We start from the raw sequence: 26,448 nt of genomic DNA, 5'->3' as shown, positions 1-26,448 counted from the left end.
CCTGTCCTATGTGCATTCTGTACATATTCCTGTCATACTTTTATCATTCTGTGTTGTCTGTAACTGCCTATTTCCATGTCCATATCTCCACCATAATTCAAACTTCTCAAATCTATGAAGCAGCAAGACTGTGGATCTGCTTCAAAATTATATCCCCCTCAAATGCAGTCTTTCTCATATTTGTCTCCTATCCTTCCCATACTACTAGCATAGTACCTAGCAACAAGGTTTGTACTCAATAAATAGCTGTTGACATTTATTATTTAGTATCTATTCTATGTTAATCACTGAAGTGGATGTAATAGGAGAAATAAGACATTAATATCAGACAAGAACCCTGCCCTCAAAGAGCTTCCTTTTTTATTATAAACAACTGCAACTTAAATGAACAAATAGAGATAAAGTGTATTTCTTACCATGTCAGTAGTCATGACTTTTGCCACAATATGTGTTATAGTCTTTCCAAAGTCTCTTTTTCCCTTCCTGCGCCTCAGAATTCTTGGAAAGAAAGGTCCATGAACTCTAGAGTTGAAAACATTGATTATGATTAAGTTAACTGAAAAAGACGCAAACTATACTTACTTAGAAAATAAAACTTGGCACCAACCATCTTTGAGAAGTAGGTTTCACTAATTTTAAGCTCTTTGAGAGCAATGAGCAACTTGAGAGCAATGAAATGATTAAAATCTTTTAGATGACCATGTGTTTAAATCCTTACACTCTAAAATCTTTTCATTTTCATTGTTTGTACCTGAAAATCTATATACATAACCATTACAATCAATACCTGTCACATCAACTGTTCAAATACAGTAGGAAATTTTCTTAATTGTGCTTTCATAGTCCATTGCATTGTGAACTCACAACAAAGCAAAGGTGGGTTATGCCTATGATACTGAGGCTTAAAAATGTTTAGGGACATGCCAATTTTAGATACTGTGTTCAACTAATAGTGTTTTGTTTCAAAGGATATGGTATCCATAGATATGTTGGCTGTGGCCTCCCAACAGAACAATTCTAGCTTCTCTCTGACTTGTGTTTTTTTTATTATTATTGTTTGCTGTTGAGCACTTCTAATTAATTCCACTCTTTCTGTTCTTTCTGCTCTTCCTTACAATCCCTGTTTCCTATCTCTTAATCATGTGTCAACAAAAGAAAGAAAGTTTGAGTATAATTTTTATCATTATTATCAGCTGAAAGGGATTCCTTTACCAACTGATGTAGCTTTACTAATAATCTCCTTAGGTGTCATATTTTGGGTTCTCTGTAGCACTTTATTTCTTGATGCTAATAAGATGCAGCTTTACTACCAATGTTTTTCAGCTTCAAAAGTTCCACTGAACATTTCTTTTTCTTTTTTTTTTCCACTGAACATTTCAAAAGTAAACCCATTCAGCATTTTTTATACCTATTTAAGCAAGTGGTTATGATCTTGAGAAAGAGAACTACTCACACATTTCTTCACCATATACTTTATCAGTAGCTGCTCAAAGAGTACAGCATCCTAAATTCAGGAAATACAGTTTATCAAGCAATCCTAGTTTTAAAATCAAAAGTATATATCAGTGTTTTTTTAAAAATCAAATTTATTAAGGTATAATTTACATAACATTCATTTTAAGTAAACCATTCCATAAGGTTTTACAAATGTGTATACCCATTTTACTCAATCACAATGATCAAGATATAGAACATTCCCATCACATTGATAGTTTCCTTCATGTATCTTTGCAGTCAGTCCTCCAAAACTATTCCCATGCAACCACTGATCTACTTTTTGTCATAGATTTCCCTTTCTTGGATTTTTAAAATGAAACTTTAAAGTGAAATAATATGAGGTACTCTTTTGTGTCTAGCTTTTTAAATTCAGTCTATTTTGAGATCCATCATGGTATTTTGTGTATCAGCATTTTGTTTATATTGCTGAGCAGTATTCCTTTACTGAATTTTCTGTATACAACAAAATCCTCTCTTCTGCAAACAGAGACAATTTTATTACTTCTTCTTTTCCCTCCGGATGGCTTTTCTTTTACTTACCTGTTGCTCCAGCTGGAACCTCTAGTACAATTTGAGTAGAAGTGGTAACAATGGACATCCTTATCCTCTTCCTGATCTTAGTGGGGAAACACCCTTTCCTTCACTAAGTAGGATTTAGTTAAAGGTTTTCCATAGATGGCTTTAAACAGGCTGAGAAATATCCCTTCTATTCCAACAGTTTTGAAAATTTTTATCATTAAAGCATTGAATTTTGCCAAATTCTTTTTCTGTCTATTGAGGTGTGGCTTTTGTCTTTTATTTATTAATATGGTGTATTATATTGACTCATTTTCATATGTTAAACCAACCTTACAACCCTGGGATAAATCCCACTTAGTCATAGGGTCTGATCCTTTTAATATGCTGCTAGACTCAGGTTTGTAGTATATAATTGAAAAATTTTGCATCTATATTCATAAGGGACATTATTCTGTAGTTTTCTTTTCTTGTTATGTCTTTGTGGTTTCAGTATGAGGGTAACAATAGTGGCCTTACTGAATGAATTGGGTAAGCGTTTCCTTTGATTTTTTTGAAGTTTGTAAAGAAATGATGTTAATCCTTTAAATGTTTGGTAGAATTCACCAGGGAAGACATCTGGTCTCTGGCTTTTCTTTGTGGATAGTTTTGTTTTCTTTAATTTTTATTTATTTATGATAGTCACACACACACAGAGAGAGAGAGAGAGGCAGAGACACAGGCAGAGGGAGACGCAGGCTCCATGCAGGGAGCCTGATATGAGACTCGATCCCAGGTCTCCAGGATCACGCCCTGGGCCAAAGGCAGGCGCTAAACCGCTGCACCACCCAGGGATCCCTTGTGGATAGTTTTTAATTTGCTAATTCAATCCCCTTACTTGCTATAGGTTCACTCAGGTTTTCTGTTTTGGCTTCAGTCAGTTTCTTTTCAGGAATTTTGTCCATTTGATCTGGTGATCTAATTTTCTGGTATATAATTGCTTGGAGTATTCCTTAGTAATTTTTTTTTTTATTTTATTTATTCATGAGAGACACACACACACACACAGAGGCAGAGACACAGGCAGAGGGAGAAGCAGGCTCCATGCAGGGAGCCCAACGTGGGACTCAATCCCGGGTCTCCAGGATCACGCCCTGGGCTGCAGGCGGCGCTAAACCGCTGAGCCACCGGGGCTGCCCTCTTTTTTTTTATTTCTGTGTAGGTTTTTATGTGGATGTAAATTTTCAACTTAGGTGAGTAAATGCCAACTAGGAGCACTACTACTGATTCATATGCTCAGACTACATTTAGCTTTTGAGAAACCGCCAAACTATCTTCCAAAGAAGCTGCACTGGTTTGCATTCCAATCAAGAATAAATGAAAGTTCTTGTTTTTCCACACCCCTGCCAACAATTGGTATTGTTGGGGCGGGGGGGGGGGGTGTTTGTTTATTTCTGCTTTTGTTTTGTTTTTGGATTTTAACCATTCTAATAGATAAGTAATGATATCTCATTCCTTCAATTTGCAATTACCTAATGACAGTGATGTTGAGCATCTTTTTATAGACTTTTTAACCATCTGTATATCTTCTCTGGTGAGATGTTTGTTCAGAATGTTTATCCATTTTTGGAAAAGTGTCTATTCATGTCTTCTGCCCATTTCCTAACTGAGTTGTTCCTTGGGTGTTGAATTTGATGTGTGTGTGTGTATGTGCGTGTGTTTAAGATTTATTTATCTGAGAAGGGAGAGAGGGAGACCGAGACAATCCTCAAGCAGACTCCCCACTGAGCATGGAGCCGCCTGATCTGCAGCTTGATCCCATGACTCATGAGATCATAACCTGAGGCAAAACTAAGAGTTGGATGTTCAACTGACTGAGCCACCCAGGTGCCCTGAGTTTGATAAGTTCTTTTTTTTTTTTTTTTGATTTTTTTTTTTGATAAGTTCTTTATACATTTTGCATACTAGCCCTTTATACAATATGTCCTTTGCAAATATCTTCTCCCTTCTGTCAGTTGCCTTTTAGTTTTGTTGATTGTTTCCTTCACTATGCAGAAGCTTTTTATCTTGATGAGGTCCTAATCACTTTTGCTTTTGTTTCCCTTGGCACAGGCAGGAAACCTGTCTAGTAAGAAGTTGCTGCAGCCAAGGTCAAAGAGGTTGCTGCCTATTTTCTGCTCTAGGATTTTGATGGTTTCTTGTTTTTCATATTTAAGTCTTCCATCCATTTTATTTTTTAAAAATATTTTATTTATTTATTTGAGAGAGAGAGAGAGAGGCAGAGACACAGGCAGAGGGAGAAGCAGGCTCCACGCAGGGAGCCTGATGCGGGACTCGATCCCGGGTCTACAGGATCATGCCCTGGGCCGAAGGCAGCGCTAAACCGCTGAGCCACCCAGGCTGCCCTTTCCATCCATTTTAAATTTATTTTTGTGTATAGTGTAAGAAAGTGGTCCAGTTTTATTCTTCTACATGTCACTGCCCAGTTTTCACAACATCATTTGTTGAAGAGGCTACCTTTTTTCCACTGGATATTCTTTCCAGCTCTGTCGAAGATTAGTTGGCCATACAGTTGTGAGTCCCCTTCTGGGTTCTCTATCCTCCTCCTTACCTATGTGTCTGTTTTTGGGCCAGTACCTACTGTCTTGATTACAGCTTTGTTAATACAGCTATAAGTCCAGAATTGTGATGCCTCCCACTTTGCCATTACTTTTCAAAATTACTTTGGATATTTGGGGTTTTGTTGTTCCATACAAATTTTAGAATTATTTGTTCTAGCTCTGTGAAAAATGCTGTGTATTATTTTAATAGGGATTGTATTGAATGTGTAGATTGCTTTGGATAGTATAGACATTTTAACAATATTTGTTCTTCCAATCCATGAACAAGGAATGTCTTCCCATTTCTTTGTGTTTTCTTCAATTACTTCCATAGTCTTTTATGGTTTTCAATGTACAGATATTTCACCTCTTTAGTTAGGTTTATCCCTAGGTATCTTAGGGTTTTAGGTGCAATTGTAAATGGGATTGATTCCTTGATTTCTCTTTCTTCTGCTTCATTATTGGTATATAGAACAGCAACAGATTTTGGTATGTTGATTTTATATCCTGCAACTTGCTGAATTAATGTATCAGTTTTTTGGTGGAGTCTTTGGGGTTTTCTATATAGAGTATAATGTCATCTGAAAATAGTGAAAATTTTACTTCTTCCTTGCTAACTTGGATGCATTTTTTGTTGTTGTTGTTGTCTGATTGCTGAGGCTAGGACTTCTAGTACTGTGTTGAAAAACAGTGGTAAGAGTGAACATCCCTGTATTCCTGACTTTAGGCGGAAAACTCTCAGAGGATATTAACTGTGGGTCTTTCATATAGGGCTTATAATATTGAGGTATGTTCCTTCTATCTCTACTTTCCTTAGGGTTTTTATCATGAAAGGATGTTATGTTTTGTCAAATGCTTTTTCTGCTTCTATTCAGAGGATCATATGGCTCTTAGCCTTTCTTTTATTAATGTGGTGTATGTATCACATTGATTTGTGGACATTGAACCACCCCTGCAGCCCAGGAATAAACCCCACTTGATCATGGTAAATAATCCTTTTTACTGTTAGATTCAATTAGCTAATATCTTGTTGAGAATTTTTGCATCCATGTTCATCAGGAATATTGGTCTATAATACTCCTTTTTAGTGGGGTCTTTTGTCTTGTTTTGGGATCAAGATAATGCTGGCCTCATAGAATGAGTTTGGAAGTTTTCCTTCCATTTCTAGTTTTTGGAACAGCTTCAGGAGAATAGGTATTAATCCTTCTTTAATGTTTGGTAGAATTCCCCTGGAAAGCCATCTGGCCCTGGACTCCTGTTTGTTGGGAGATTTTTTTTTTAATTTTTCTTTATTTATGATAGTCACACAGAGAGAGAGAGAGAGAGAGAGAGGCAGAGACACAGGCAGAGGGAGAAGCAGGCTCCATGCACCGGGAGCCCGACATGGGATTCGATCCCGGGTCTCCAGGATCGCGCCCTGGGCCAAAGGCAGGCGCCAAACCGCTGCGCCACCCAGGGATCCCTGTTGGGAGATTTTTAAATTAATGATTCAATTTCTTTGCTGGTTATAGGTCTGTTCAAATATTCTATTTCTTCCTGTTTAAGTTTTAGTACTTTATATGCTTCTAGGAATATACCCATTTCTTCCAGATTGCCCAATTTCTTGGCATATAATTGCTCATAATATTCTAATTGTATTTCTGTGGTGTTGGTTGTGATCTCTCCTCTTCCATTCCTAATTTTATTGAGTCCTTTCTCTTTTCTTTTTGATAAGTATAGTTAGGGGTTTATCAATTTTGTTAATTCTTTCACAGAACCAGATCCTGGTTTCATTGATTTGCTCTACTATTTTTTCAGTTTCTGTATCATTTATTTCTGCTCTAATCTTAACTATTTCTTTCTGCTGGTTTTAGACTTTATTTGCTGTTCTTTTTCCACCTCCTTTATGTATAAGGTTAGGTTGTGTATTTCAAACTTTTCTTGCTTCTTGAGGAAGGCCTATATTGCTATATACTTCCTTATTATGATTGCCATTACTGCCTCCAGAAGGTTTTTGACTGTCATATTTTCATTTTCATTTGCTTCCATGTATTTTTTTATTTCTTCTTTAATTTCATGAGAAACCCATTCATTCTTTAGTAGGCTGTTCTTTAACCTCCATGTATTTGTGGTCTTTCCAAATTTCTTCTTATGGTTGACTTCAAGTTTCATAGCACTGTGGTTGGTCTGAAAATATGCATGGTATGATCTCAATCCTTTTGTATTTGTTGAGTCCTGATTTGTGACCCAGTATGTGATCTATTCTGGAGAATGTTCCATGTGCATTAAAAAATAATGTATATTCTGATGGGTTAGGATGAAAAAATGCTCTAACTATGCCTATGAAGTTCCTCTGGTCCAGAGTGTCATTCAAAGGCGTTTCCAGGCAGCTTGCGTGCCCAGTGGTTTAGCGCCACCTTCAGCCCAGGGTGTGATCCTGGAGATCGGGGATCGAGTCTCACATCCCTGCATGGAGCCTGCTTCTCCCTCTGCCTGTGTCTCTGCCTCTCTCTGTCTCTCATGAATAAATAAAATCTTTAAAAAACAAAAAAAACAAAGGCATCGTTTCCTTGTTGACCTTAGATATCTGTCCATTGCTGTGAATGGGGTGTTAAAGTCCCCACTATTGTACTATTATCAATTAGTTTAAGTTTGTTAATAATTGATTGATATATTTGGCTGCTCCCAAGTTGAGGGCATACATATTTACATCTGTTAGGTCTTCTTGAGGACAGACCCCTTTATAATGATATAGAGTCCTTCTTCATCTCTTATACAGTCTTTTCTAAAACTCTAGTTTATCTAAGTATGGCTACTTCCTCTTTCTTTTGATGTCCATTAGTATGATAGATGGTTCTCTACCCCCTCACTTTTAATCTGGAGGTGTCTTTGGGTCTAAAAATGACTCCTGTAAGCAGCTGTGGGATTGATGGATTTTCGATGGATTTTTTAAAATACATTTTGATACCCTATGTCTTTTGGTTGGAGTATTGAGTCCATTTACATTCAGAGTAATTACTGATAGATACAATTTAGTGCCATTGTATTATCTGTAAAGTCACTCTTCCTAAAGATTGTCTCATTTCTTTCTTGTCTTTATTGCTTTTGGTTACTCTTTCCTAGTCAAAGGGTCTCCTTTAATATTTTTTGCAGACCTGGTTTAGTGTTCACAAACTTCTTTAGTCTTTGCTTGTCTTGGATACTCTTTATCTCTCCTTCTATTCTGAATGACAGCCTTGCTGGATAAAGTATTCTTGGCTGCATATTTTTCCCATACAGCACCTTAAATATATCATGCCACTTCTTTCTGGCCTGCAAGTTTCTGTAGACAGATCTGCTGCTAACATTGTGTGTCTACCCTTGTAGGTTAAGGATTTTTTGTCCCTAGCTGCTTTCAGAATTCTCTATCTTTGTATTTTGCAAGTTTCACCAGAATATGTCTTGGTATTGACCTGTTTTCATTGATTTTGAGGGGAGTTCTCTTTGCCTCTTGGACTTGAATGCCTAATTCTTTCCCCAAATTAGAGAAATTCTCAGCTGTAATTTGTTCAAATAAACCTTCTGCCCCCTTTTCTCTCTTCTGGGACCCCTATGATACAGATGTTATTGTGCTTTGTGGAATCACTGAGTTCCCTAAGTCTGTATTTGTAATCTAATAGTTTTCTTTCCCTTTTCTTTTTAGTTTCATTATTTTCCATAATTTTATCTTCTGTATTACCTATTTGTTCCTCTGCTTCTTCCGTTCTTGTGATTACATCCAGTTGGTTTTACATCTCAGTTAAAGCATTTTTTATTTTGGCCTAATTTTTAGGTCTTATCTCTGCAGCTAAGGTTTCTCTGGTGTCTTCTGTGCTTCTCTCAAACCCAGCCAGTATTTTTATGACTGTTTTAAATTCTTGTTCAGTTATATTGCTTATATATATTTTGTTTGTTTGTTTGTTTGTTTTTTGCTTATATTGGTTTTGAGCAAATCCCTAGCTTTGGTTTCTTTTTGATCTTTCTTTTGGGGAGAATTCTTCCATCTTATTATGTTGAGGTTTCTATCTTTTGCACATTATGTTTTTATTTTTTATTTTTTAATTTTTATTTATTTATGATAGTCACAGAGAGAGAGAGAGAGGCAGAGACACAGGCAGAGGGAGAAGCAGGCTCCATGCACCGGGAGCCCGACGTGGGATTCGATCCCGGGTCTCCAGGATCGCGCCCTGGGCCAAAGGCAGGCGCCAAACCGCTGCGCCACCCAGGGATCCCTCTTTTGCACATTATGAAAGCTTTTTACGTTTCTGCTTTTGAGAATTATACTATATTAAGAAGGGGTCATACACTGTCCAGAACCCAGTGCTTCAGGAAGTGTTTCTGTGTATGTTGTGTGCTCTCTGCTGTTGTGTTTTGGCTGCTCTTTCCCACAGGTCAGTCCTCCGCAGAGTTCCTCTTTGCTTGCAGTAGGGAGTGTTCAGACCTTTAACTAGGTATGTTTTGATTTGTTGAGATAAGCTTGATTAAAAATAACTTTTTTTAAAGAAACTTGAAGCAAGAAAAGAGAAAAAGAAAAGGAACAAAGAAAGCAAACAGAAAAACAAAAAACTATAAGCCCAATTCCAAAAAATACAAGAAGGAAAAAAGAAAGGAAAAAAAAAATCCTGATTTAAAAAAAAAAGAAAAAGGAAAGAAAGAAAAGAAAAAGGAGAAAAAGAAACAAACTAAGAAATGAATAAAAAACCCATAAGTCTGATACTAAAGGAAAAAATTATTTTAAAAATTAAAATAAAAAAATAAAGTTATAAAATAAAAAGCAAGCAAGCAAGCCTGGTCCCAGTTCCAAGAGAGCTGAAACTGACACTTTGGAGCACTCTATGATCAGCAGATCTATACATGCGAGGGTGGGAAGGTTGATGGAGGTGTTCTGAGCTCATTCACAGTCAGACCTGCCTTTGCAAAGATGCCCTTCCTGGGCACAAAGGAGGCAGGGTTTTGTGCAAGCAGCTCCACCCTCCACTGGAGGTGCTGTGCTTCTCTTTGAAGTCCAACCATGCTGTAGGGTGGGGGGAGAGATGGCATCATCCTGCCCCCCTTGTCTTCAGGGAGGGGAACCTGTGGCCACAGCTATTCAGGAGGCACTCACAGAAAAGCAAACAATCTCCTCTTCTATGTCCCAGGCTTTTGTCAGAATACTGTTCTCAACCTGTGACCAGTCGCCAGCATGCTTGACACCCCAGTTCTCTTGTGTATTCATCTCTGTCATATGGCTGAGATTCAAAATTCCAAATCTTAAAGGACCTGGCAAGGCAAGGACTGCTTCCCTCCCCCAGAGGAGAGACTTGCAGCTGGGTGGGTACCATTCTATCCCAGAAAATCAGTTGCATGGCACATGCTTAGTGGCTAGAGTCTTGCAATATACATTTAAAGTTAATCTTAGTTCACCTTCAAATAACACTATCATATTTCATATATAGTGCAGGCACTTTTTAACAGAGTATTCCCATTTCTCAGTATGATATTACTGTCACTTAATTTACCAATCCATACATTATCACCCAATACCATCACAAATACTATTAAACAGCTATTTTTAATCAATTGAGATAAATAAAAATAAAATATTTTAATTTACCTTTGTTTATTCTTTATCCAAAGCTCTTCCTTCCTATACACAGATCGGAGTTTCTGACTTTGAACAATTTTCCTCTAAAGAATTTTTCATTTTTCTTGCAAGGTGATAAATTCCCTTATTTTTTTTTCCTTTTTGTCTAAAATAGTTATTACCCTTTCACTTTTGAAAAATATTTTCACTGCATACATAGAATTCCAGGTTGGTAGTTTTCTTTCAACACTTTGAATATTTCACTCTTTTCATCTTGTTTGCATAGTTTCTTATAAGAAGTCTGTTGTAATTCTTATTCTTGTTCACCTATAGATAAGCATTTCCTCCCCACCCACCCCCTCCTTTTTTATAGTTGTCTTCAGTTTGAATATGATATGCTAATGTATAGAATTTTTTGGTATTTATCCTGCTTGGTGTGCTCTGAGCTTCATAGATCTATGGTTTGTTGTCTGCATTTAATTGTGGAAAATTCTCACCATTATTAATTTAAATATTTCTTCGGCTGCATTTGCTCTTTTTCTCTTCTGGCATTCCAATTACACATATGCTGCACCTTTTGAAATGGTCCCACAGTCCTTGGATGTTTTGTTTTTTCATTCTTTTTTTTCTTTGCATTTCAGTTTGAAAAGATCCTGCTGACATACCTTCAAGCTCACTGATTCTTTCCTCAGTTTCATTCCATCTATTAGTTAACCCATCAAAAGTCTCATTTTTATTTAGTGTTTTTTATTTCTAGCATTTATTATTATTTATTTATTTATTCATGAGAGACAGAGAGAGAGAGGCAGAGACATAGGCAGAGGGAGAAGCTGGCTTCCTGCAGGAAGTCCAATGTGGAACTTTATCTCAGGACCCAAGGATCATGCCCTGAGCCAAATGCAGAGGTGAGCCACTGGTGAGCCACAGGTGCACTGGTGAGCCACTCAGGCATCCCACTAGCAGTTTCTTTTAATTCATCCTTAGAGTTTCCATCTTATGTTTACATTATCTGTTCTTACATTTTGTGTCCCATTTTCATTAGACTAACATCAGTTAGGTATTTTAAATTCCATCTAATTCCAAAATCATAATTGAGTCTGGTTCTGATGCTTACTTTCTCTCTTTAAGCTTAGTTTTTTTCTTGCCTTCAAGTATGTTTTATAATATTTTGTGGAAAGCCAACCATGATGCATTGACTAGAAACTAAAGTAAACAGGCTTTTAGAGTGAGGTTTTATATTAATCTAGCCAGGAAGTCAACTGTGTTTAATGTTTGCTATAGCTGTAGGTGTCAGACACCTTACATTCCTATGGTTTCCATTATTTGTGTCTCCTCTGTTGCCTTTGAGCTTCCCTAAAAACTCCTCCTTTTGTGTCTTGTTCTTTTAGCTATAATCCAGTTATTATACTGGAGCCTAACTGGTGTGGTTGGAAGGTATAATGGAGAGGAATTGTTCTTATTAGTCTTTTAGTGCGTCTATGTCCCTGGACTGTGATCTTTACAAGTTTCGTAGTGCCCTCCTCTTCCCAGATAGGAAGAAAGGCTAGAAGAGGCTGGAGTCAAGGAAATACCCTTCTCCCCTAGATGGGAAGATGCTATGGTAATCTTTTCCTCTGGTGAATGAATCTTTGTCATGGAGATGCTCTGGGTATATTTCACAATATTAACTTTTCCCATCCCCAACTAGAGGCATAATGGGATTTTTCTTGGCTCTCACCAGAGAACCTAGAGAGATTCCTGGAGGCAAAACCCCCACAGAGATGTGGGGTGTCTCGCTAGGAAATGCATCCCTCCAGGAATTTCTCACTTGCATACTAGTCCATACTCAACCTCCAGCAGTTTATCAAAATTACCATTTGTGTTCTTACAGTTTATGGCTCTAGGGGATTATCTGTTCCAGGTAAGGAGATCCTGGTTGTGATTCTGAATTTACTTCTCTCTCCAGATTTCAAGGTGGCAGTTTGCCCTATGACCTTAGTTTTCTTATGGGTCCAAGAACATCATTTTAAGTTTTGTTCACCTTTTTTCTTGTCTTAAGGATGTGAGTGATAACTAACAAGCTGTTTACATGTCAGAGCTGCATCTGAAAGTATTTGTTTTTTAGTTTCCATTTCTCTGTTGAGATTCTCTGTCCACTTATTAATTCCAAGTTTTCCTATAATTTGTTGAACATATTTATACTAGCTGCTTTGAAGTCTTGTCTGAAAATCTTAACATCTGAGCCCACTCAGAGTCAGATTATATTAACTATCTTTTTCCCTGGGAATGGATCTAATTTTCTGGTTTCTTTCCATGCCCATAAATTTTTTGGTTGAACACTGGAGACATTGGAAAATACATTCTCATAACTTTAGATTGTGTTGTGTTCTTCTAAGGATTGTTAGTCTTGTATTCTAGCAGGCAGGTAACTTGTCTGGGCTCAAAATCAGCTGATATATCTGTTTAGTTCTCTCGACTTCCACGCTTCAACTACAGACTTTTTAAAAAAGCATCGTTCCCCAATTTCTCTCCCCCACCAATGCTAGTATAGTTTAGTGGTCAGTCAAGAATTTGAGCAGAGTTTATGCTCAAATTCTGGATCTGGCCCTTTTTGCAACTGTCTTCTTTCAGGATACCCCGCCTATATTTCCAGCTGTTCTGCCAGCTTTGAACTCTGTGCTTTGCCATCTTGAAATAGTTGGACTGCATTTTTTGCTACCAAAACTATAAAACCTGGTGATCACTCTCATACTGAAAAGCCACAAATTCCCATTTCTTACCCAAGGGTATATTTCAAGGCTTGTTGCCTACTTTGGTTATTTTACAGTGCCTTCAAATAGCTGGATGCTTTTAATATATTTTTGTCCAAATTTTATAATTGTTATCTATGCAAAGGTTTGACCAGTTACCTTACTCCACCACTCCCAGACCTAGATTCTCTGTGATTTAACTTTTAAGATGAGAGAACCCCACGTTGTCCCATGCTATTAGAATCTGAAGTCTAATAATGATAAGTTGTATTCAAATTCAACTTTTGTTGACTCTGAATTTCTAGATAAATAGATTTCAAAAATCTTATCTATACCGATTTCCCAAAGTAATCCCAAGGCTTCGTTACACAAGAATCCCAGTAACATCAAAAATAGGCACTGAAATGAGATTCTTAATGATTAAAAAAATAAGTGAAATTTGAAAGAAAATACAAAAAGAAAAGATTTAGGCTAACAGTTAATTGTTGGACAAATAAAATGTGGCTCAGAATTCCTAAGGCAAAGAACGTGTAAAGGTGGAACATAAAGAGGTTTAACAATCTAGTATGAAATAGTCAGATGTCCTTTGGCTCCATTCAAAATTTTCCTTTAATTTTGAAACCATGGGCAAGAATTCCTGTTTCCTCTCTATCTAAAACAAGGACAGAAATATATACTTTACTGCATAGTAATGTAAAAACATTTTAAGACATTTTGAAGTATTATGGAGAATGATGCTGGTTAAATCCACATTGTTTTATTTATTATAAAAACAACTTATCAATATCTGTGAGAAAAAAGAAATTAAGAGGCAGCCAAATTATTCAACTTTCTCTTTACTTTGTATATTATATGTGGTGGAGCTCTCCCTCCTCTTTTCTTAGGCTTTGGCCAAAATCAAGAATGTAAAAATGAAAGATAAGGAAAGAACTAGATTGATAATATTTTTTAATCCAAAAAGCCAATGATTTCATTGAATTCAGTTATATAAAAATGATTTTCTAATACTGATAGTTGCACTTTGTTCTTATCTCAAAAATTGGACATCTAATTTTATAATCTACTTCAGTCAGGGTAACATATATCCTAAGTTAAGTAATATGATAAAAAAATAACCATGTAATTTTTTTGTTTAAAATAGAGTATTATTACCGGAGACGTAAATCTTCCCACATTTTCAATAATCCACAGAGCATTACTATCTCATAGTATTTTTTCCAGCATTCAACGGCCTCTGCTGCAGATGGATCTTCTGTAATATTACTCTGATACTCAATGAGCTCAACACGCTTGTTCTTATATTTCTCCAAAGTTTTTTTGAAACGTTGTGCAATAGGACCAGGTATGGTTCCATCTTGTATATCACACCACCTGAAAAGTATCAATATAATTACCATGTTTATCTTATAAAATGTGCTAAATTAGCTTTTAACTATACTTACAAATTAATTCTTTCTTCAATTAAAGCAGTGTAATTCTCACAACTTTCTTCATCATCCCAGTCTCTCCAAAGAAAGTCATAAAAAAACCTATGATGAATGAAAATAATGTAAAAGTGATCAAAAAGAGCCAATAATATGTATATAATTAAAGACATTCTCATGTCAGAATTCTTTATATGAATTCTAAGAAAAATATTTGTAAATGACCTTTCAGTGAACTAATATTAAAATCAAACCTTTAAAAATTGGGTGATCTACATTCTTTTTTTTTTTTTTTTTTTTTAAGATTTTGTGTATTTATTTATGAGAGACCCAGAGAGATACAGGTAGAGGGAGAAGCAGGCTCCCTCACAGGGAGCCCGACATGGGACTTGATCCTGGGGCTTCAGGATCATGGCCTGAGCTAAAGGCAGATGCTTAACGGCTGAGCCACCCAGGCATCCCAAGATGACCTACATTCTATTGAAGGTTGCTACAGATCATGTTTCTTGAAGTGGGAATGTAAAATGCAGGTTCCAAATTTCATAGATTTGGCTGTTTTGTTCAACAAAGAAATAATACTTAAAATTTTATTTATTTATTTGAGAGAGAGAGATGAGGTGGGGGACGAACAGAGGGAGAAGAGGGAGAAGCAGGCTCCCTACTGAGCAAAGAGCCTGAAGTGGGGCTCAATCCCAGGACACTGGGATCATGATCTAACCAAAGGCAGATGCTTAACCGACTGAGCCACCCAGGCACCCCAGAAATAATACTTCAGGTATAATCAAATTTGTATATTCTGGGGAAGTATTAGAAAAACAAAAATATGGGCATTCCTGGGAGGCTCAGTGGTTGAGTGTCTGCCTTTGGCTCAGGGCATGATCCTGGGGCCTGGGGATCAAGTCCCACAACAGGCTCCCCATAGGGAGCCAGCTTCTCCCTCTGCCTATGTCTCCTGCTTCTCTCTGTGTGTCTCTCATGAATAAGTAAAATCTTAAAAAAAAAAAAAAAAAAGAAAGAAAGAAAAGGAAAAGAAAAAGAAAAAAACATGCCCCTAAAATTCTGAATTATGTTTATGGATAACTTCTCTCAAATTGTATCACCTTAAGAAGCAATCATAATGTGGATGATGACATCTAGTATTTGTAATGTCCTTACATGTGAAACATAAAATGTAATATATTTAAGATGCTTAAATATGAACAAAATTTAGTGTTACTTATCTCTAGAACTTTTTAAATCAATTTTTGAAAATGCAAGATCAAAAAATGGCAAACTTTTCATTGCCCATATATAATACTTCTGCAGGAGAATGTTAAGAGTTATAAATATGTTCATTAAAATCGACACCTATCTGGCTCAGTCAGTGGAATATGTGACTCTTGATCTCAGTCATGAGTTCGAGCCCCATGTTAGGTGTAGAGATTACTTAAAATAAATAAATAAACTTTAAAAAGGACAAATTGAATTCAGCAGTGAGAAAAATTAAATCTATAACTATTTATAAAGTGCTTATATACTTACATATTAACTTTTTGAATATCATAACTTTAAGAGGTGAAAAGGTCTAATACCTTACAACTTCCAAGGCCAAAGCAATATCATGTATATCGGAATCTTGTCCTTCAACAGGATACACTTCCAAGAGAGGCACACTATGCTCCAGTTCTTCCAAAATCTCATTGACCAAACCCCTTGGAATATTTGCAATGTTAGAAGAAAAAGGCTCAGCAAGAGATACACTAACTTTGAAACAAGATGATGAGCTTTGGCGTGGTTTACAAGTTACCTAAGATAAATATTATAAAATATGTAATTACAAATCAAAATGAACGACAAAGATATTTTCCTCACACATGATCTACTTACAAAGTTTCTTCTTTTAAATTTGAAGATCTCTTTACCACAAAGTAATTATAGATCAATATTAAATAAAATAACACAATTTTTTCAAACCTTATTTCTGTCTTCCTTTTTTTAAAGTTCCAGTGTAGTTACTAACATTATATCACTGTACAGTATAGTGATTCAACAATTCCATATATTACTCAGAGTTCATCACGATTAAGTCTTAATCCTCTCCACCTATTTCACCCATCCCCCTACCCAAACTCCCTTCTGGTAACCATCTGTTTATTCTTTATACTTGAAAGTTTGTTTTTTGGTTTGTCTCTTTTGTTTTCTTTCTTAAATTCCACATATGAGTAAAATCATGTAGTATTCATCTTTCTCTGACTTATTTCACTTAGCATTATACTCTCTAAATCCATCCATGTTGTTGCAAATAAGATTTCATTCTTTTTTGTGGCTGAACAATATTCCATTGTAAATATATATACCACATTGTCTTAATCCATTCATCTATCACTGCATACTTGGACTACTTCTATAGTTATTGTAAATAATTCTGCAATACACATAGGGTGCATGTATCCTTTTCAAATTAGTATTTTTGTATTCTTTGAGTAAATACCCAGTAGTGTGACTGCTAGATCACTAGTTCTATTTTTAATTTTTTGAGGAACCTCCATACAATCTTCTAATGGCTGTACCAGTTTGCATTCCTACCAAGAGTGTACAAGGGTTTCCCTTTCTCCATATCCTCACTAACACCTATTGTTTCTCGTGTTTTTTATTTTAGCCATTTGACATTTTAGCCATTAGCCAAGGTGAGGTGATATCTCATCGTAGTTTTGTTTTTTTTTTTTAATTTTTTTTTATTTATTTATTTATGATAGTCACAGAGAGAGAGAGAGAGGCAGAGACACCGGCAGAGGGAGAAGCAGGCTCCATGCACCGGGAGCCCGACGTGGGATTCGATCCAGGGTCTCCAGGATCGCGCCCTGGGCCAAAGGCAGGCGCCAAACCGCTGCGCCACCCAGGGATCCCTCATTGTAGTTTTGATTTGCATTTCCCTGATGATCAGTTTGAGCAACTATTCATGTGTCTGTTGGCCATCTGGATGTCTTCTTTGGAGAAATGTCTGTTCATGTCTTCTGCCCGTTTTTAAATTTGATTGTTTTGAGCTGTTGAGTTGTATAATTTCTTTTCTATTTTGGATACTAACCTTTTATCAGATATATCATTGGCAAATATCTTCTCCCATTCTACAAGTTGTATTTTAGTTGCTTGTTTCCTTTTCTGTGCCGAAGTTTTTTATCTTGATTTAGTCCTAGTTGCCTATTCTTGCTTTTGTTTCTCTTGTCTCAGGAGACATATCTAGAAAAATGTTGCTATGGCGATAGCAGATAAATTTCTGCCTGTATTCTCTTTTAGGATTTTTATGATTTCAGGTTTCACATTTAGATCTTTAATTCATTTTGAATTTCTTTTTGTGTATGCTGTAAGAATGTGGCCTGGTTTCACTCTTTTGCATGTGGCTGTCCAGTTTTCCCAATATCATTCGTTAAAGAGACTGTCTCTTTCCTGTTGCATATTCTTGCCTCCTTTGTTGAAGATAAATTGGCCAGATGGTTATGGATTTATTTCTGGGTTTTCTATTCTGTTCCACTGATCTATGTGTCTGTTATTGTGCCAGTACCGCATTGTTTTGATTACTACTGTTTTGTAGTATATCTTGAAATCTTAGATTGTCATACTTCCAGTTCTGTTCTTCCTTTTCAAGACTGCTTTGGCTATTTGGGTTCTTTTGTGGTTTCATACAAATTTTAGGATGATTTGTTCTAGTTCTGTGAAAAATGTTATTGGTATTTTGATAGGGATTGCAATAAATCTGCATATTGCTTTGGATGGTGTGGACATTTTAACAATATTTGTCCTCCCAATCCCTAAACATGGAATATGTTTCCATTTCTTTGTGTTGTCTTCAATTTCTTTCATCAGTGTTTTATAGTTTTCAGAGTACAGGTATTTCACCTCCTTGGTTAAGTTTATTCCTAAGGATTTTATTATTTTTGGTGTAATTGAAATGAAGGGGTTTCTTAATTTCTCTTTCTGCTAAGTAGTGTATAGAAATGCAATGAATTTCTGCATACAGGTTTTGTATCCTGCAACTTTACTGAATTCATTTACCAGTTTTAGTATTTTGGTGAAATCTTTAGGATTTTCTATACACAGTATTTGCAAATAGTGAAAGTTTTACTTCTTTCTTACCTATCTGGATGCCTTTTATTTTATTTTTTTAAAAGATTTATTTATTTATTTATGATAGACATAGAGAGAGAGGCAGAGACACAGGCATAGGGAGAAGCAGGCTCCATGCAGGGAGCCCGATGTGGGACTTGATCCCAGGACTCCAGGATCGTGCCTTGGGCCAAAGGCAGGCACCAAACTGCTGAGCCACCCAGGGATCCCCAGGATGCCTTTTATTTCTTTTTCTTGTCTGACTGCTGTGGCTAGGGCTTCCAGTACTATGTTGAATAAAAGTGGTGACAGTGGACATTCTTGTCTTGCTCCTGACCTTAGTTGGGAAAGGCTGTTTTTCACCAGTGAGTATGATATTAGCTCTGGGTTTTTCATATATAGCTTTTATTGTGTTACAGGATATTCCCTCCAAACCTACTTTGTTGAGGGTATTTTTTAAAAATCAGGAATGGATGTTGTGCTTTGTCAAATGCTTTTTTCTGCATCTACTGAAATGATCATATGGTTTTTATCCTTTGTCTTGTTGATGTTATGTATCACATTAATTGATTTGTGAATACTCAACTACCTTTGCATCCCAAGAATAAGTCCCACTTGGTTATGGTGAGTAATTTTCTTAATGTACTGTTGGATTCAGTTTGCTAAAATTTTGTTGAGTATTTTTGCATCTATGCCCATCAGAGATATTGGCCTACAGTTCTCTCCCTCTCTTTTTTGGCAGTGTTTTGGTAGCTGGTTTTAGTATTGGAGTAATGCTGGCCTCATAGAACGAATTTGAAAGCTTTCCTTCTCCTTCTATTTTTTTAGAATAGGTCCCAGTTCATGGATGACTTGTCTTTTACTTCTGAGAATATTAATAGGTTTTTAATGTGTGTGTGTGTGTGTGTGTGTGTATATATATATATATATATATATATATATATATACACATTTCCTTCTCCTTATCATTTGTTTCTTCAAAATGTCTTTTCTGCTGTTTTATTTTTATTTTATTTTTTTTAATTTTTATTTATTTATGATAGTCACACAGAGAGAGAGAGAGAGAGAGAGGCAGAGACACAGGCAGAGGGAGAAGCAGGCTCCATGCACCGGGAGCCCGACGTGGGATTTGATCCGGGGTCTCCAGGATCGCGCCCTGGGCCAAAGGCAGGCGCCAAACCGCTGCGCCACCCAGGGATCCCTTTTCTGCTGTTTTAACTATTTTTTTTTATTAGAGTTTCTTTAGATATCTGGTGATCCTTGGCTGTCTGCTCATATTAAAAGGTGGAGCATTAAAAAAGAGGTCTGGGGATCCCTGGGTGGCTCAATGGTTTAGCGCCTGCCTTCGGCCCAGAGCGTGATCCTAGAATCCCGGGATCGAGTCCCACATTGGCCTCCCTGCATGGAGCCTGCTTCTCTCTATGCCTCTCTCTCTCTCTCTCTCTCTCTCTCTCTCTCTCTCTCATGAATAAATAAAATCTTAAAAAAAAAAAAGAGGTCTGTGTATATGGGTGGAACAAGTATGGATGTTCTATCTGTAAATGCAGGATATTCTGCACTGGCTCTTTCCATAGGAACTCAATATGCCAATTATCTTTAGGTCTTTTCTTTTGAGCTGAACATAGAAAAATCTTCCAAATCTCATGCCTAAAGGGATATGCCTTAACTGCCTGTACGCTAGAAGCAGAGTCAGAATAGAAGGAAGAGGATCCTAACATTCAGTACCAGTAAACTTTGACTTACTCCCTGCTCAGTAGGATACTACCATTCAGCTTCTTAAATCTGTACATTTTATGTCTTTTTGCCAAATTCAGGATATTTCAGCCATTATTTTATTCAAAAGTTTTTTTCAGCCACATCTTTTCTTCTCTTTTTCTGGGACTCAGAAGACATGAATGTTGGGTCTTTTGTTATAGCCCAACATGTCCCTGCAGCTCTGTTCATTTTGTTTTCCAGTCTATTCCTTCTGGTGTTCAATTAGATAATTTCTAACTTTCTATTGTCAAGTTTGCTGATTGTTCCCTCTGTCTTCATTCTGTTGTTCAGCACATCCTTTTGAGTTTTTTTCAGTTACTGTATTATTCTAGTTCTAAAACTTTGTTTTTGCTGAGACTTCCTATTTTTTCATTTGTTTCACATGCACTCATAAATGCTCAGTAATGCATTTTTATAGTGGTTGCTTTAAAGTCCTTGTCAGTGGGCAGCCCGGGTGGCTCAGCGGTTTAGCAACCCCTTCAGCCCAGGGTGTGATCCTGGAGACCTGGGATGGAGTCCCATGTCGGACTCTCTGCATGGAGCCTGCTTCTCCCTCTGCCTGTGTCTCTCTGCCTTTCTCTGTCTCTGTGTCTCTCATGAATAAATAAATAAAATCTTAAAAAAAATAATAAAGTCCTTGTCAGGTAAATCTAACATCTAGGTTACCTCAGTGTTGGTGTCTATTGTTTTATCTCATTCAAGTTGAGGTTATTCTAATTCTTACAAGGGATTGAGAAGAGATAACAAGTGATTTTCTATTTAAATCTAGACATTTTGAATATTATGTCATGAGATTCTTGACCTTATTTAAATCTTTTATTTCATCAGTCCTCTTCTGACACCAATATGGCATAAAAAGGAAGTTTCCACCCTGTTACTGCCAGATGGGGAGTGAAGTCCAGATTCTCCAGTGTCTGTTGACTGTAGGAATGGGGAGAGGTATTTCTTCTTTACTGCTATTCTGGAGTAGGAGTTCAGGTTCAACATGAGATCTCTACTGACACTTCCCCCTAGCTTGGAGAGAGAGGAGCATCTCATTTCTGCTCCCCATGTTGTTTCCATTGACATCACAGTAGGGTGGAGTCCTGATTCTCTACTAGATCTTTTCTGACACCACTGCTCCAGGAAGTGGAAGGAGTCTCCCCTTACTGGTGGGGGTGGTAGTCCAGTCTTCCCATGTAGTCTACATTGATAACAGGGGGGTGGGAGAAGTTCTTTATCACTCAGCTCCCCATTTTCTCCCCACTAGGTCTTCTCTAACACCACTTTGGCATTGGGGTTAGTGTGCCTTGTTACAACTTAACAAGAGTGGAAGCCTAGGTTCTTCACTTGGTCTTTTCCTGCAGTGGGGAAAGAGGGACAGCAGGTTTGGGTTTTTTTTTTTTCCTGTGGTGTTGCCCCTTTCCTGGTCCTTTGACTAGAGAAAGCAGGCCTTTAGGAGTGGGGGACTTTTTATTTATTTTTTATTTATTAAAAAAAATTTTTTTTAAAGATTTATTTATTTACTCATGACAGATACACACACACACACACACACACACACAGAGGCAGAGGGAGAAGCAGGCTCCATGCAGGGAGCCCGACATGGGACTTGATCCCGGGTCTCCAGGATCACACCCTGGGCAGAAGGCAGGATGGAGTCCCCTGTCGGGCTCCCTACGTGGAGCCTGCTTCTCCCTCTGCCTGTGTCTCTGCCCCCCTCTCTCTCTCATGACTAATAAAATCTTTTTAAAAAGGGGGGGGCGGGCTGAAGACATGAATAGACGTTTTTCCAAAGATGATATCCAGATGGCCAACAGAAAAGATGTGTCTTTTCATCAATATCACTGATCATCAGGGAAATGTAAATCAAAACTACAGTGAGATATCACCTCACACCTGTCAGAAGGGCTAAGATCAACAACACAAGAAATAACAGGTGTTAGTGAGGATATGGAGAAAGGGAAATCCTTGTGCACTGTTGATAGGAATGCAAACTGGTGCAGCCTCTCTAGAAAACAGTATGGAGTTTCCTCAAAAAAGTTAAAAATAGAACTACTCTATGATCCAGCAATTGCTGGGTAATTTAGTAAATAATACTAAGTACCCAAAAGAATACAAAAATACTAATTCAAAGGGATACACGAACTCCGATGTTTACAGCAGCATTATCTATAATAGCCAAATTATAGAAATAGCCCAAGCATCCATCAATTGATGAATGGATAAAAATGATGTGGTATATATACACAATGACACATTGGCCATAAGAAAGAACAAAATCTTGCCATTTTGCAAGGACATGAATGAAGCTAGAGAGCACAACGCTAAGTAAAATAAGTTAGAGAAAGACAGACACCATATGATTTCACTTATATTTGGAATTTAACAAACAAAACAAGCAAAGGAGGTGGGGGAAGATGGAGGGAGGCAAACTAAGAAACAGACTCTTAACTATAGAGAACAAACTGATGGTTACTGAGGATAGGTAGCTGGGGGGATGAGTTAAATAGGTGATGGGGATTAAAGAGTGCACTGTAGTGAGCATTGGGTACTGTATGGAGGTGTTGAATCACCATATTGTACATTTGAAACTAATATTACACTAAATGTTAACTAACTAGAATTTGAATAAAACTAAAAAAAATAGATTCTCTAAGTTTATTGATAGTGACTAAACATGCTCTTTGTTTAAAAATGTTTAAAAATCAACCATAATCTTATCAACAGAATAGCCAACCACCATTAACCTTAACCTTTTTATCTTCCAGTTTTATTCCTATGTACTTATATAATTTACATAATTGGATCATACTGCATATCTAGTTCTATAATCTTTTATTAAATACACAATGAGCACTTTCCTTTTTTTTTTTTAAAGATTTATTTATTTATTTATTCAGAGAGAGCGAGAGAGAGGCAGAGACACAGGAAGAGGGAGAAGCAGGCTCCACACAGGAAGCCCAACGTGGGACTCGATCCCGGGACTCCAGGATCACACCCTGGGCTTGAGGCGGCGCTAAACCGCTGCGCCACTGGGGCTGCCCCAATGACCACTTTCTTAATCATGAAAAGTTTTTTTAACATAATTTTTATGACTATATAATATTCTATTTTATGGATATATCATCATTTATTTGACCAGCATCTCATTATTAAAGCTGTATGGTATTATCAATCTTTAATTTTATAAATATCACTGTGAACATTCAATATATAAATCTTTTTCTGCATTTCTGATTTCTGTAGAATAAATTTCTAGAAGTTAAGTGAACTTTTCCATTTTCATTTATTATTCTGTGCAGGGGAGTCTATTTTTGTTATTTTTATTTTTTTTCAAGCTTTATTGAGATAACTGACATAAAATGAGTGAACTACATTAAAATTCCTAATGTATTTTGGCAAACTGCTTTCTACGGAGGTTATAAAAAGTTTCCTTAATTTCTGGACCACTTTGTAACCAAGATTAAGGATATGCTAGATTTCCTTCCAATCAAATATTTCCAAACTTTTCTTTGTTATTGTTGTGAACCTGCAGCAGGCAGAATAATGGCCCTCAAAGATATTCATGCCTTTAGCCTTGGAACCTGTGAATATATTAATATTATTCGACATGGTAAAAGGAACTCTGCTGATGTGATTAAGGTTAAGGAGTTGAGATGGGAAGTTATCCTGAATTACCCAGTTGGGCCCATTCTAATCATGAATCTTAAAAGACATGTACTTTTCCAGCCTGCAAAGAACCAGACAGATAGTCTAAGAAAGACTTTGGGGCAGCCTGGGTGGCTCAGCAGTTTAGCCCCTGCCTTCGGCCCAGGGTGTGATCCTGGAGACCCAGGATCCAGTCCCATGTCAGGCTCCCTGCATAGAGCCTGCTTGTGTCTCTGCCTCTCTCTCTCTCTCTCTCTCTGTGTGTGTCTCGTGAACAAATAAATAAAATCTTAAAAAGAAAGAAAGAAAGAAAAAAAAAAAAAAAGAAAGAAAGAAAAGAAAGAAGAAAGACAGACTTTGAAGATGGAGGAAGGGGGCCAGAATGTAGAAAAGGCAAGGAAAGAGATTTTCCCCTAGAGCCTCCAGAAGGGAATGCAGCCTTGTCTGCATCTTGATATTAGCTCACTGGGCCCATGTCAGATTTTTTTCTATAGAATTGTAAGATAATAAATTTTGTATTGCTTAAGCCACCAAACCTTATGGTAAATTCTTTCAACAGCAATAGAAAACTAATTGAGGACCTAAATAAAAAGAGAATGAGGTCCATAGAAATAAATTATTGTGACTTCAGAACAAGGAGCATCATATAGCAACTGCTGATACTTTAATCCAAGTAAGACTTAAGAAGCAGAGGCAGACAAAACAATGTCTGAATTGTGCAGTGCTACCTTCAGAGGTCCAAAGAGCTAGTTTGACTGCCACATAATTCAAAGAGTTAGAATCTTCCAATATACTATTTTCCCTCTGTTCACCCCTTTTCTTCCTACCTTTCTAGTGTTTAAAGAACATTGGCAATCTCTAGAGGATTCTAAAGCAATCTATCTGTAATCTTGTTATTTTAGGAGTAAGAAAGAGCAAATAATCAATATGTTGCATATTAAATCTTAGAACTTGGTAGAATTTCTAGATAATCTAATCCAGTGAGTTTTCACACAACTTTAAGGATCTTTTAATGTTTTATGGAGTATAGGGGCTATCATGAGGTATTGGGAGAAAACCCATTCCCTTCATTTCAGTCAGAAATGTCCTGCTTTAACGTATGATGTCTGTCAGGCTTCCACATAAAACTTGACTAAAAAAATCCCCCCCCCCAAATGTTAAAGATACCCACATAGTACACCTCCTCTTACATGAAAAAAGGTCCAGAGAAGTTATGAAAGTTCCAGGGAAAGGCTACTCAAAACCTGAAATTGAGCAAACCTCAAAGAAACACTAAACACAGAATATTATTGAAAAATTAATCTCAAGTCTCTATTATATTTTTTGTATAGTCTCTATGATCAAAAATATGCCAATTTTTATCTGTAAAAATACCACTAACTTACTTTTCCACGGAAATGGAACTGAATTGTTTTCAGGTAGTGTGCAATGTAATGAACTTCAAATTTTTCTTGTGACCAAAACAATAGATTTGAGATATCTGTGGCAGGGATACCATTTGTGATTATAGATATTAATGTATACACAAGGATAATTAATCTTTAAGGGAATCAAATTTATGACATTAAATATGCCACATTTAACCTATAGACCTAAAAAAGTAAAATGTTATAGGATGAATGCTTGAAAGTTGATGTATTATACTAAAAGGATACTTTTCATGGAAAGAAAATAATAGTTTTCTTCTTTTTTTTTTTAAGATTTTATTTATTTATTCATGAGACGGAGAGGCAGAGGAACAAGCAGGCTCCCCACAGAGCAGGAGCCTGATGTGGGACTCAACCCAGGACCCCAGGATCATGACCTGACCCAAAGACAAACACTTAGTTGCTTAGCCACCCAGGCACCCACCAATAGTTTTCTGATCCACTTTTTCTGTCTTAATCTAACTAAACCTGGTAATTTATCTTCACAGATAAATGAAGATTAAAGTGATAGAAAAAGAAGCCCCAAGTCTGTTAAAGCCTAAGTTACTAATTTTAAAGAAATGTACTTCTGTTATTTGAGTAACTAAAATTAAACTAATAAATACTGTCTGATACACTAGATTCCATTTAATAATTAACTGTGCACAGGTAAATGGATGCTAATATCCCTTCTTTTTACACTATTAATTTGCTTAGAAACTTAAAATAGACATAACCTTTTGTCAATCAATCTCCGTTTAAGAGTCAAAGCCCCAAATCAGTAATGCCATATTTTAGTGTTAAAAAGAACTGGTAATTTCACTCAAAAGAACAAAGATCAGGTAAAAATTATTTACCTCAACCAGTATAGCAACAAAAGGGATAGAAGCTTCTTCATATTTCACAAAGAATAACTCAGGGTTAGTCTTCCAGACTCCAAGCCATCTGTCTTTCAACTTTAATTTTTCTGATAGATATTTACTCATAGCCTCATCAGCATCTTCTGCCTAGCAAAAGAAAAAAATATAGGTAAGTTGTATAAAATTATATACTTTTATAAATTGAATCTATGTTTGCTGGAAAATATCATAAACATTAAAAACTTAAAAGAGATCCATTCACTCAACAGAGTAATTCAGTGCTAAGACATGTACTTATTTATATTTAAGTAATTTGTTTTATTAATCCACTGAGGAGAAAGAACTGTAATTATACATTTAAAAATGGTAATTATAATATTTAAAAACAGCAATTATTTTTTCTGAACTTTAA

The 26,448-nt window shown here is 36.5% G+C and overlaps 1 protein-coding gene across 1 annotated transcript in view; it reads right to left on the bottom strand.

The window, feature by feature from the left end:
* The window catches only part of SHCBP1L (SHC binding and spindle associated 1 like), a 40,554-nt gene that overhangs the window by 11,805 nt on the left and 2,301 nt on the right, over positions 1-26,448 (bottom strand). Inside the window, exons 2-6 of the mRNA XM_072733224.1 lie at positions 26,034-26,183; positions 15,877-16,091; positions 14,324-14,410; positions 14,034-14,252; positions 417-522 (exon numbers count right to left, since the gene is read on the bottom strand). Coding sequence (XP_072589325.1) covers positions 417-522; positions 14,034-14,252; positions 14,324-14,410; positions 15,877-16,091; positions 26,034-26,183 — 777 coding nt within the window. The remainder of the gene's footprint in view (positions 1-416; positions 523-14,033; positions 14,253-14,323; positions 14,411-15,876; positions 16,092-26,033; positions 26,184-26,448) is intronic.

This window comes from Vulpes vulpes, chromosome 13 (genome assembly GCF_048418805.1).
Source record: "Vulpes vulpes isolate BD-2025 chromosome 13, VulVul3, whole genome shotgun sequence".
NCBI classification, from domain to species: Eukaryota; Metazoa; Chordata; class Mammalia; order Carnivora; family Canidae; genus Vulpes; species Vulpes vulpes.
Note: the sequence above shows the minus strand (reverse complement) of the source record. Positions and strands in the feature narration are given on the sequence as shown.